Here is a 13,157-nt window from a genome sequence, read left to right as displayed (position 1 = left end):
TTAGGAGAGGGTTGACTCTTGCTTCTTTAACATTGTTTGGGAAGTAACCAGTTGTTAGGGAAGTGTTGTAACCGGCTTAGTTACAGTGACAGCATATAATTTGAAAGACGAGTGGGTGAAGTATGGCAATGGGTAAACAGAACAACTCCATTTGGGGGAGATCAGCAGACCAGTGGCTCTGGGTGAGTGGGTGAAGGAGTCGCTGTGGAGAGAGCAGCAGAGGTGGATGTGTTATCAGGTTTGATCCAAGTCTCAGTGAGGGCAAGGAAGTCAAGGGATTGCTGAGAGGCGTAGCCAGAGATGAACTCAGTTATGCGAGTAACTGACCGGCAGTTCCACAGGCCTCCTGTGACGAGGTGTTGGGTATGAGAGGAGCGGGGGATAGACAAAAGCAGAGAGGTTACGGTGGTGTTGTGAGCATGTTCAAGGCCTGTAATATCTACGAATAGTAGTAGTAGTAGTATTAATAGTCGTATCATATCATTGTATCATTGTATTTCTTTCGACACACTGACAATCATTTAATAATATTCAGAATAAATGTTGTTAAAATGTCTGTGTTACTGCAAACATACATTTACTACGACTAAGCTCTGTGTTTCTCCATTCTTGCCTTTCCCCATTCTTTGTGCAAAGTCATAATGTGCACGCCACTCACTCTTTAAATCCAGTTAACCAGTCCATCAAGTCTGTTAACCAGGAGTGATAGCTTAGTGTTTTTACCTGCTGGTCCTTGGCCTGCTGAAAAAGAGAAGAATCAACTTGATGTTTGGGTTCACAGCCAAGTGTACTACGGGTCGAAACGTCTACAAACTGCATTTTTGTTTTGAACAGTGCAACTTCAGTTTCTTTGGTCGACTTTAGACAAAAACGTTTCAAGTTCTAAACTGAGATACAAATCGTTGCTTTGAGATAATGGCACTGCACAGATTTCTCAGTGACACAGAAGTAAGGTGTTAAATGAGATGAAGAAGAGTTTAGAAACTAACCACCTCGGTCAGAAAATGACATGTTATAATGTTCACAAATAATAATGTTGGATGTCCTAAACGGGTCACAAGGTTCTCGAGGGTTCCAGAGTGTAAGAAATGTAGTCTACAAAGTATGTTATATGCTGCCAAGTACTTATTAAAGCAACGTTTAGACCCACACATATGCAGTAAACATGCGTAAGATAAACCTCTCAGCTTGAAATACATGTATCTTTGATAAGAACAAGAGTTTTTTTGTTTCTAAAACACCGACTCTGGAAATGTCCTGCCTCGTATTAACCTCATGGTTTCTTTAAACATTGGCAATAAGACTTAAGCCACGTCTGCAAACTGCAGTTGACTCTTTTGTAATAAGATGAGCCTGCCAGGCAGACCTCACTTTCAGGTTAACTGCTGATTGATTTGCTTCTTCATCATCAAATATGAATATCTGCTATTGCAATAACATTAAATAATCACTTTTTGTATTCACACACTCACAAGTTATAAGTCCTATAAGGAACAATGGTAGAAATGTTGTTGTACTTTTCAGACAGGAAAGAATTTCACATCACACATCTGGTGAAGATGTTCAGTTTAATAACTGAAATATTTCACATGTCTGTCATGTTTACGTCTACAACACAGTTACAATGTTTTTGTAACAATATCATAACACTATAACAACATAACATCTGAACACACTTCACTGTATCGGTTTTCCATTCTTTGCAGTTATATTTTGTTCAATATACCTTGCTGACAATGTGTCCCAGTGGACACCTGCGGTACTGCAACAGAAACCCTCAGCATAGTAACTATATTACTATAAGGAAACACATTGTACTGTACACACAGGAACATTAACAGTCTGTGCTAAACATTGGCTCTGATGCTTCGGTCTGAGAGTTGTTTCTATTCAACTTCTCCTTCTCATTGTGTTCTGCGGTGCCACATGTTGCTGTCAGTGGTTCTGGTGAGAGCTGCTGTTTCACTTTGAACACATCCCACCTCTCAGGAAGCAGGCCTTTGTTGAAGAGCACAGAAGCCAGGTAGGAGAACAACAAGATGGCAGCAATGGCAGACAACATGGAGATGGTCTTAACCGGAGAGTACTGGACATAAACACCGTCCTCAAGAGTGCATCCTGGGAAGTGTATGACCGGTGCTAACCCAAGTGATTGGTTTCCACTGAGCAGTCTTAACACTAATCCAATCAGAAAGCCCATAACAGCACCGTAACCGTTGGAGATGTCGAAGAAGAGGACGCAGACGAGTTGAGGGAAGATAATGATGTAGGTCATTTCAGCACTAATGAACCAGAATATTAAGATGCTGGTTTTCAGGTTGGTCAGCGATGTACCAACCAAGCCCACTACCAACACAGAAGCACGGATCACCCACTGGATCTCTCTGTCTGATGACTGAAGAAGAAAGTAGAGAGGAAGAAGAAGAACAGTTAAACGGCTAAATATTGTTCCTGCTTTAAAATACTCCTCATATTATTCACACTTCATCCTAGTTTGAGTGCCAGCTGTGACACTGGTCTTGTTTTTACCTTGTGAGTCTATGTGTGTGTTTGCCATCATGACATCTACTGTAGCAAGAACTACCACAGAAACCACCTTGAGTACTTTGACAGAAGTTTATATTTCTCTGTCAACAGATTTTGTCACCACAATAGCATCGCAACCGTGCAAGATATATTAACGGAACTTTGCAGGTGTGTAGCTAAGACCAAAATAAAGGTGGAGTTACAAGATTCATGTGGTTATAGCAAGGGCATGGGAAGGAGGGCAGGAAGTGGGGAAGGCGCCATTTGGCGTTGCAACTGGAGTGCTACCATCACAAGACGGTCTCTACTTCCATCTATATTCTCCTGCAGTCTTTGGAGGAGGCCTTATCTCAGTCCGTAGGGACTTGGCTCGGTACCGGAGGGTGATTGTTTCAAGTCCCCAAACAGACCAAGTACGGACTAGAACATGGAGATGTGCCAGTGAGCCTCCTGGGCACTGACACAGTGCCATGGTGCAAGTATTTAAGAGTACCGGTAATATGAATAAACACCTCTACTGTAGTTAATGTGCTCAGTATGTGTGTTATGTGTCTATGTTTATGTACCAACTACATAATACAGTATTATGATACATTGTAAATCGTTGGAGGTTTTACTACAAGCCCTTTGGGTTTTCTTAATCCTGCACAATCTATGAGTTTGTTGGTATTTGCTTTTGCTGTTATCACTTCCTTTATGCTAATTAAATCTAAACTTCAAAACTGAAAGAACAAGTGCATTTGATCACCTGAGGCCTCAGGATATTCTTGTATATGTTGGAGGTGAAGACAGAAGCTGCAGAAAGCAAAGCAGAGTCAGCTGACGACATGACGGCAGCGGCCACACATGCAGTACCGATGATGGAGATGAATGGCGGAGTGAGGTGCTGCAGGGTGATGGGCAGAACTAGAACTGATTCCCCACGTTCATATGGAGATGGAGAGCCATAGGAAGTCATGTTCCAGTCTGAGACACAAAAGAAGGAAAGACTGAAAAATTGTCACATTATCTGTTTGAGTGATTCTGAAATGAGAGTACTGTGTATACTAAGGAGTGAACTAAACACTGTGTGATGCACAGCATGGAGCAGAGTGGGCCCAGGAAAATCATAAACAGACACAATTATCCAATCATCAAAAGTTATGTGATGTAAAATGTGAAATTGTGCGACATTTAACATGTTGTCACATGCCCCACATCCCATTGCACTTCCCTAATCTGAATATTGAATATTGGTATTTACTTTTTAGCGAAACTATGGGGGTGCATCGAGGTTTGGTAATGTCGGACACGTTGATACAAACTGAATTAACTCAGCAACGATTGACAGTAAATGTGGAACATGTTTGGTGCCCAGAGGATGAATTGTACTGACTTTGGTGATCACCTGACTTTTCATATAGTTCCATACAGTTTAATTTGTCAAGTACTTTGGTTGATGAAAGAAAACGGATTACTTCCCCGCCATTCTTTGGGTTTGGTGGTAATGTTAGCATGCTAAGGTCTTGGCCTATAAAAAAGTATTGTCCTAAGGAAGGATATCTCTTGGTTCAAAACTGTTTATTTGACAGTCATAAGCATGCAAGGGTGGGGACTAACACTCCATGTTCTTGCTGTTACTATGTGGTGTGCCACAGAGATCCATTCTGGTTCTTTTCTTTTAACCTTTAATATACTGTTTTGTCCATACTGTGCTATTACATGTATCATTATGCAGATGACACCATTGTATATTGTGTTGATGATTCTGTGTATTTAGCCAGTTAGAAACTACAACCCTTTTTTACCTGATGTAAATACAACTAAATGTATTGTTTTCAACATCCAGAGATATAGATGTGATCAATTTGCATATCTGTGCTGTTACAAGGTTTAAATACAAAACACAAATATTTCAGCATTTGGCTTCATGCTGTTATCTCCTTTCACGTTCAGGAGATGTTTACAACACTCAGCACTATATTTGTTTATGATAATTACACAACCTGGCTTTCAAAAAACACAGTTTGTCATGTAAGTTAGCACCTTCCTTGATCTATGCCTGACACCCATTGAGTAAATAAATATTTGGGAGTTTCTTAGTTCCTGGTACTAAACTTATATAATTAATTAAACACAGGTATTAAGAGACATTTGTTTTCCCAGTTTACCCTTGTATCTAAAACATGTTAATACCTGTGGAGGCAGCAACTGCCCCAAGCAGAATAGACGGTATTCCAAATAGAGGTAAGATCATTGCAGAAACAAAACAAGTTCTCTTGGCTGTGGATGTAGAAGATGCCGACAAAGTCCTCTGATGGACGCACTGATATCCCATACTTCCCAGGGCCTTAAAAGTAAAACAGTTGATTTGTTGCTTTATTTACAGCCTGTTCCTACAATCTGTCTGATTATTTAGTTAAAATAAAAAATGTTTCACTATTTAAATGTGTATTTATCATCATTCTGAAGATATTTATAAAGACTAGAATGAATTGTATTTGACATCAGCTGTATTGTTGCTTCCTTACAAATAATAAAAAATCATCAATCATTATCCAGGTCTTTTTTACTCCCGGTGTACCAATCCAGGGAGCATGTAAGGTGTTGTTCATCAGTGTCTGGCTGATGTCCAAGGAGTAAGGGTTCATCAAAGCAAAGGGAACACAGAGCCACTGCAGAGACAAATACAAATGGAATTAATGAACACACACTTTTAAAGACGTCCTTTGGAGTTTTTGATGCCTTGTGTAAGATTATTTTCTTCAAACAAAAAGCCGGACACCATACAAACTAAAAGTAAAGGAAACTCACCAAGCTGAAGAATATGAGCACAAGCTGTATAACATCTGTGTAGGCCACAGAGTACAGACCTCCCAGCAGTGTGTAGGTGATGGCGACGGCAGCAGAGATCCAGATGCACACACTGAAGGACACATTCAGGACCACGCTCATAACCCCTCCTGTCAAAAACATTGTAACTAACCAGTTTACATTCATTGTACTAAGTCATATCTACACAGCGTAGAATTTACATGTATTCACTTGTTTCACTTAACAGATAAAGGAATTGTAAACACAGTTACAGATATATGTATATGTTGGTAAAATGCATATGTTTATACCGTACCTAAACCAATTAGTGTTGAGGGCAACCAGAACACGTCAACACAAAGTGAAGCCAGGGACAGTCCACCTGTTAACACTTTTCCATACTTGGCATGGAAAGGGTCCAGCATCGTCATACACTTTCTGTCTCTCATTGGCTTTACAAACACCGTGCCAGCTTCATTTAAAAGAAGACAGGGCAAGTCACAATAAATAAAACAGTCTGTTTGATCTCAAGTTTTTCAAAAATACACACTCTTTATCATATATATATAAAATATCACTATTAAAAGGCTAAAGTAAAGAGATATAAAATGTCACCATTAAAAGGCTAAAGTAAAGAGATATAAAATGTCACCATTAAAAGGCTAAAGTAAAGAGATATAAAATATCACCATTAAAAGGCTAAAGTAAAGAGATATAAAATATCACCATTAAAAGGCTAAAGTAAAGAGATATAAAATATCACTATTAAAAGGCTAAAGTAAAGAGATATAAAATATCACCATTAAAAGGCTAAAGTAAAGAGATATAAAATATCACCATTAAAAGGCTAAAGTAAAGAGATATAAAATATCACTATTAAAAGGCTAAAGTAAAGAGATATAAAATATCACTATTAAAAGGCTAAAGTAAAGAGATATAAAATATCACCATTAAAAGGCTAAAGTAAAGAGATATAAAATATCACTATTAAAAGGCTAAAAGTAAAGAGATATAAAATATCACTATTAAAAGGCTAAAGTAAAGAGGTATGTTTTTACTTTTCAAGATATTGAGTGAGCTTGCCTCCCTAATGTCTGAAAGGTAAAGTGTTCTATAGCTTTGGTGCATAATTGCAAAAGGCTGCATCCACAATTTTCTTTTGGATGTTTCTGGGAACATTTAATAAACCAGTAGTGGATGATCGTAATGTTCTTGGGGGCACATAGTTGATTAGAGAGTTGGCAGTGTAACTTGTTGCGGTTCCGTTTAGGGCTTTGTATACAAGAAGGAGGACCTTAAAGTCAATTCTAAAAGTTACTGGAAGCCAGTGTAGATTAATACATATATTTCTTTTAAAGTTATCCGTTTAATAACAATAAGTATTGTTAGTAACAACAATCAGTAAAAAAAAATCATCAAATTATCAATAACTGTACAGGTTAATAGTTATATTTAAATTAAGAAATTATGCGCCTTATTTGCATTTTTCACTGGATTCACAAAATGGAATTTAAAGCCATACATTATTTTTTTTATTCCATTTACTAATGTGCAGTTTTATATTTTATATTTAATTTGTCTACTGTTTAAAATATAGATTGTTTTTAACAGTGACTGGACTATTAAATCTGGAACAAAGTTTTGAAAATGAATTTCTTTTCAGAATAGTCGCCATAATATATTTCTTCACTGAGCAAAAGGGGCCAATTTTCTTTTGTACAGTTTGGCCGTCTCCAGGGAGAAATCTACCATGTCAACATTGATATTTGAACATTTGTTTTGTCAGATATAATTTCAAACTCTTACCAACAATAAAAGATGAGCTGTGTGCCATTAATAACAAGAGAGTCCAGGTTAGTCCCATTGAGGGCGTGTACACCATCTCAGCTGTGCCAACAATTAAGCCTCCTCCGACCCATGTAGCTACAGGATGGATCAACACACAGCAAGGAAGATAGTGCACAAACAACAGCTATTTAGACAGAGGTCAAAAATACAGACTGAGAAGTGTTTCTAATATTTTGTCCAACTCAATTATATCAGTTAAGTCTGATTGTTTCGTTCCCTCCACTCTCTCCGTTCAGCCTAAGGTCCCGTGATGCTGCGTCTCCACTGCATGTTGCAGCTCTGCTCAGCTCGACTCTTCTTACTTTTGGTTCCAGGTCTTTTCCACTATTTTTTTTGTTTTCCATTGCAAATGTTAATGTAGGTGGAAATAATCTTCAACGCAAGCTGAATCCTTCCAAGTGTAGTGTGTCCGCTATCGTGTACGACAAGGTTTTGTTCATTTCTTTTAAATCTGAGTCAAGTGAATACAAATATTGACTATTTAAAAACTGATGTGTGCAGGAAGTGCTAGTTATGATTCTCTCTGACCAATCTCTGTGGTCTGCAGCATTTTTAACTCTTACTAGCCACAACTTTTAACGATGGAAAACCAAGAAAGAGTGAGTGGAGTTGAGTAGAGCTGTGTCATACCATGCATACCTGCATTGGGCTCTGGAGCCTCAGGACAGAGTTGTTCCTACCACATGTCGGAGAGCATGGGGATTCTCTGACATCACTTATCGTCTCACTTCAACTCAAAATGAATCCACCTTTCAGGAGAACTGGAGAAGCTTCTTGGATGAGAAAAGTGTTCTAATATTGTGTAAGTAAAAGCATAAATATTGTGGAGTTCCCAGCTCTAATGACTAACAGCGGACACTTCTCTGACAGTTCCCAACTCTTCAGTACAGAACTCCAAGAGTGCCAACATTCAGTCAAACAAGAAATTATGAATCAAGTATAAGCAAAAAAATATGTAAAACAACCAATACATTGTCAAATAATTCACTTTTGTTGTGCTCGAAGGACAACTGATTGTGCAGCAGTGAAACAAAAACACAAGATAACAAGATTTAAATTAGGAGACACTTGATAGAAAAGTGTTTTAAGAGTCATTTAAATAATTGATTTGGTTTTACTTTAAACTCTTACAGTATATGCTGCTTATCTCAAGTTTATTTTGAGACCAAGTGCAGTGTTTTACATTGTTTAGCAATATATTTAATCTCATAGAGTTTAATTTAGTGAGAAGTAGATTGTATCTGACCATTAGAGTCTAACTTGTAGTGTAATCAAACTTAGTAACAATGCTTTTAGAAGCACTTACATCTTGTCTACATGAACACAAATAATGATCAGTACTGTATTAAATGTGAACACTTAATACTTATTATTATCCTTTCTTTGGTTTCTTAACTCTGGCTCAGAAGAATAAACAACATCAAGGGTAACTTTGTTTTCACATTCTTCATTCCAGCTGACAACCTACAATCACTTATTTAACTCTCATACTTCAGAGCGTATATTTCATTACAGTGTTTGTGGAGGAACTCTATGCAGTGCTTTCATCCTCATGCTACAGCTTTGTACATACATTTATTTTTATATTCACAAACATCAATACATTCAAAGTGTCTTGTTGCCTGATGGAAACTGGAACTTTGTGCAGCCAGCTCATAAGACACCAACCCTTTACAGAACCAAAAATATATTTATATTCTTAAAAATATATTTCTTTAACAATCACAACTTTGTAGTTCCAGTTTCCATCCAAGTGTTGTTAGCGGTGCTCTCCTCACCTGTCATTGTGAAGATCCCCACCACCACGTTAATGCTCCGGTTTCCCAGCAGAGCCATCTCTATTCCAGAGGCCGAACTTTTCTTCTGTTCCCTTTTGGACTTGAAAGAAGCCCAGATGCCGGTCCCAAGGACCAGCAGGTAGAAAAATGACATCGCTATCACTCCTGGGATGTTAACAGCCATGATCGATGCTGACTGGTTTTCTCACTAGCTGATGTCAGACTGACTGGTGAGTGTTACAGAAAAGAGGGGAGACAATCTAGAGGACAAACCGGAAAAACAGGAACTTCTTCCAACTGAATCCCGTCTAAAACGACTGATTTAATGATTCTTGGCAAGTATAAAGGATATTCTTGAATACATCTTGAGCATCGTTAACATTGAGCCAAGAGACAACTAAATTAGTACTTATAAGAAATATGATGCTGCTTTCGGAGATAAACAAAGTCCCTGCACTTTGGAGTTGTGCTCATATTGATGTGTTAATTCATGTCATCCCCCTTGTATTCTGCCATTTACAACATTGTTTGTGCTAGAGACTGAACAAAGTTATGACAGAGTGAAAATAATGAAAGTTAACTTGCTTCAGCTCCTAGTTATGTTGCTGAATTGTTGAATTGTTGTTGAACAAACCTCTCCACCATGGTAAGGTCATGGTTCCCGGAAAGGAAATACATAACATACTGTAAATGTATAAATAAAATTAATTTAAAATATATAATAACTGTAATAGTAGCAAAACTGTGAAATAAAAACTAAATTAATAAAATAGAATAAATACATTAATGTGAGTGAATAAAATACTGTAAATGTCTATAAAGCAAATAGGCTGAATAGGCTTTAAATTTACCTTTAAAGATTTAACCACTTCCAGAGGTGGAGGATCAGACCATAAGAGCTAAAAACTGCTTCACAAAGGTTTTAGTCCTGCACTTTGGAACAACTAACAGTGTGTCCCTGTCTGTCCCAGTGTTCCTTGTCAGGTCGTCATTGATGTTACCTGGTGCCTTTTCCCCGTTCCTAGTGATGGCGAGATGAAGCTTCATGAAGCATTGAAGCTTTCCATCCAATTGGTTCACTCATGGGCCGAAGCTTCATGGTGCTTAATTTGCTCTACTGCGCCATCAAGTGGACAATAGATGTAAAACTGGCAGAGTGATTATAATGGCATGGCTTAGGTGTGTGAAGTAGTGATGGGCAAATGAAGCTTTTGTGAGGCACCAAAAATGGGTTCATTACTCGAAGCTTCTGGCGAAGTGCAAGGCTGCAGTGGATGTAAAGTATCTTTGCCTTGAAAATTCTTTGACGCACACATCTAAGACTGAATATCATGTTCGATCGAAGAGTGTTTATTTCACCACCCAACGCAGCAATTGCCAATAAGCTGGAGATCGTCACCACCTAAGCAGCTGACTGACGGAGAGTGGAAACTCCGACAGCCACGTGCATGGAAGGTCTGCAACATTAAGCTTTATTGGAGAAGTTAAAATGGTAAGCTGTATTGAAAAACGGCTACTGTAATAATATTGTTGACTGAATCATATCTGCACAACGTTCAGCTGTTTCAAACATTGCGCCCTGTCAGCAAAACGACTTTTCTTCCTGAAGCGATCGTCTTAAAGGGACAGTGAACTAAGATGTCTGTCAAGTGTGAACACGCAGTGTTACTCATTGGGCGGCTCACGAGCCTCCTGCAGCTCACCAAGCTTTAATTGGTGGCTCGCATGGCAGGAGGCTAAATAAAGGGGTGATAGATATGATTATGCAGTCAATACAGATTTCATAAAAACAAGCAGGGCTATTACATATAACCCATTAAAACACTGAAAGTGTCTGCTCTATTAGCCTACAAATAATACAAAATAATATATAATAATAATTAATAAAAAATGCAAGTATAGACTAGAAACAAGATATTTAAACTTGCTCGCCACAACACTGACTCACTGCAGAGCTGCCAGTTTTGGCGCTACAATGGTGAATGTGCTCTTGGACGGGTAGATACATGGTGGGCTAGTATAGATTTTTTTTAACTTATGGTCATTAAAAATATGTTATCATAAGAATGCTTATGAATATGGACATTTGCTAAAAAATAATTTATAACGCAAATTTGGAGCATTCTAATTGGAGGATACCACGACCTACCTGGCACTTCATACTTGCGTTAGCTCCCGTTAATAAAAGAAAGGTACGAGCCATACAAGACAAGCGTAGGAAAATTCAAGACAAGTGGACAGAGGAGTTTTTATTTGTCCTCCATGAGTCGAACCCTTTGTGCTTAATATGCAAACAAACCCGCTCTGGTTTCAAGTGAAGTCATTTGGAGTGTCATTACCAAACGACGCATCCAAAATTCAACGAAATTTACACACCTGGAAGGGTAATTAGGAAAAATAGAGCAGCTTTCTTCTGTTTCTGGACAACAAAGGCTCAAACACAGGACAACTAATACAGCTGAACGATTCACTGAGACATCTTTTGAGATCGCATGGGTTTTGGCTCGAGCAAAAAAACCTTCTCAGACTCAAAGATTGTGAAAGACTGCTTTTTGGCTTCAGCAGAAATATTGTTTTAAGGTAATTAAGTAATTATTATTATTATTATTATTATTATTATTATTATTATTATTATTATTATTATTATTATTATTATTATTATTATTATTATTATTAAGGTAATCCTGCTTTTAATGAATGTATTGGTTGGCTGCATTGTTTATTGCATTGAAAGTGGCTCTCCTGTTGACTTTGTCCTATCAATGTGGCTCTCATGTAAAAAATAGTGAAGATCACTGTTGAAAGTGACTCTGGAAAGGAGAAAAGAGTTATTGAACACAGTTATTAAGTCTCTTCCAACTGTCAAGATCTTTGCAAAAACAAGAGAGTCGAGACCAAGAGCAAGTAGTTTTGCAACAAATGTTAAACTGTCAGAAACAGCAGTGCAAGAAGATGTGGCAACAAATGAAAGGAAATAGATGTATCCACTACAAATGCTCAAAGTACCTGTTTTACTCTGTAATAAAAGTGGTCACACAACGGTGCGATGTCCACAGATCAGGAGGAAAACACACAGAGAAATTATAGACTTCTTAAAGGAGAAAGGAGCCTGTTTTGGATGTTTGAAAATAGGACACATGAGCAGAGACTGCAAAAGTCGGTTGATGTGCGTAATCAAACCCATCCTGAAATATTTCACATTGAACAGAAGGACAAGGGAAAGAAACCAGAGCATACGGGACAAAAGGAGAAACCAATTGGATGTAATGCTGTTCTTTCACCTCATACGTGTGGGCAGTGGCGTAGCTAGGCCTATTTTAGGTGGGCTTCAGCCCAACCAAATGAAAAGGTTGAAATAAAAAATGCTCCTTTTTGTGTGGAAAGGGGTTAACGCTATACAGATATTTTAAATATTGTTTCCAAAACTACCTTTCATACTTTACAATGTAATCTACCGGGCACTAAGACCCTGGGGGAGGGGAGAGATGGCTCAGAGTAAATCAAGGGCGCTAGGACCCTGGGGAAAAGGGTGCCGCCATAGACTGTACTGGTGTAGCACAGCTTTGATAGATCGCTTTGCCACTCTCAAAAAGAGAAGGAATTATTTGATGCTTCCACCTACAAGTGTCCGAAAGACAGATGGTGTGTTTAAGAGTGGATAGGCATTTTTTTGTCTTAAAGCGCACCAGATTTATGCAAATGTGCTTTCTTTAGGGCAAGGGGGACCTGTGTCCTATTAGCAATTGGTGTCAGTGTTTTCTCCAATCATTCAATGTTTTTATGATGATAAATTAAAGAAGAAAATATGTCTATTGCTTTGTAGTTATTGCCATCTCAGCTTCTTTTTTAATTTTTTATTATTTTCACAGTTGTAAGTACCATCAACAGTAAGGGCAAACATTATTATATGTTCACCTCAACCCCATGGGCTCACAGAGATTAGCAAGTATAAGATTAGTAAGAAGCAATTATAAATTCACATACACATGAAAAGAATTCTCATGCTCCTTTTTGAAGAATAAAGTTTTCAAAATGAAAATATTTCACTTAATTGTCATTGGTTATGGTATTTTTTATACTTTGATTGATTGATATATTTTTCATATTAGTGTTGAGAGTTGTGCCCCCTCCCCTTACCAAGACCACACAGTTCTATTAGATCTAGTATCGTAATTTTGCTCTCAAAGTGCACCAGATACATACAATTCACTT

At 37.9% G+C, this 13,157-nt stretch overlaps 1 protein-coding gene across 1 annotated transcript; it reads right to left on the bottom strand.

Annotated features, from left to right (window-relative positions):
• Positions 1 to 1,774: 1,774 nt before the first annotated feature.
• LOC115020190 (high-affinity choline transporter 1-like) lies at positions 1,775 to 9,129 on the bottom strand. Its single transcript, XM_029450137.1, has 8 exons — positions 8,946 to 9,129; positions 7,126 to 7,242; positions 5,636 to 5,791; positions 5,320 to 5,468; positions 5,037 to 5,180; positions 4,702 to 4,855; positions 3,275 to 3,492; positions 1,775 to 2,395 (listed from the first exon to the last, which is right to left on the bottom strand). Exons 1-8 carry the CDS (start codon positions 9,127 to 9,129, stop codon positions 1,835 to 1,837), a joined length of 1,683 nt encoding a protein of 560 aa, XP_029305997.1. The 3' UTR covers positions 1,775 to 1,834.
• Positions 9,130 to 13,157: the final 4,028 nt, after the last annotated feature.

This window comes from Cottoperca gobio, chromosome 15 (genome assembly GCF_900634415.1).
Source record: "Cottoperca gobio chromosome 15, fCotGob3.1, whole genome shotgun sequence".
NCBI classification, from domain to species: Eukaryota; Metazoa; Chordata; class Actinopteri; order Perciformes; family Bovichtidae; genus Cottoperca; species Cottoperca gobio.
The sequence above is the reverse complement of the archived record's forward strand: the minus strand, read 5'-3'. Positions and strand labels throughout refer to the sequence as shown.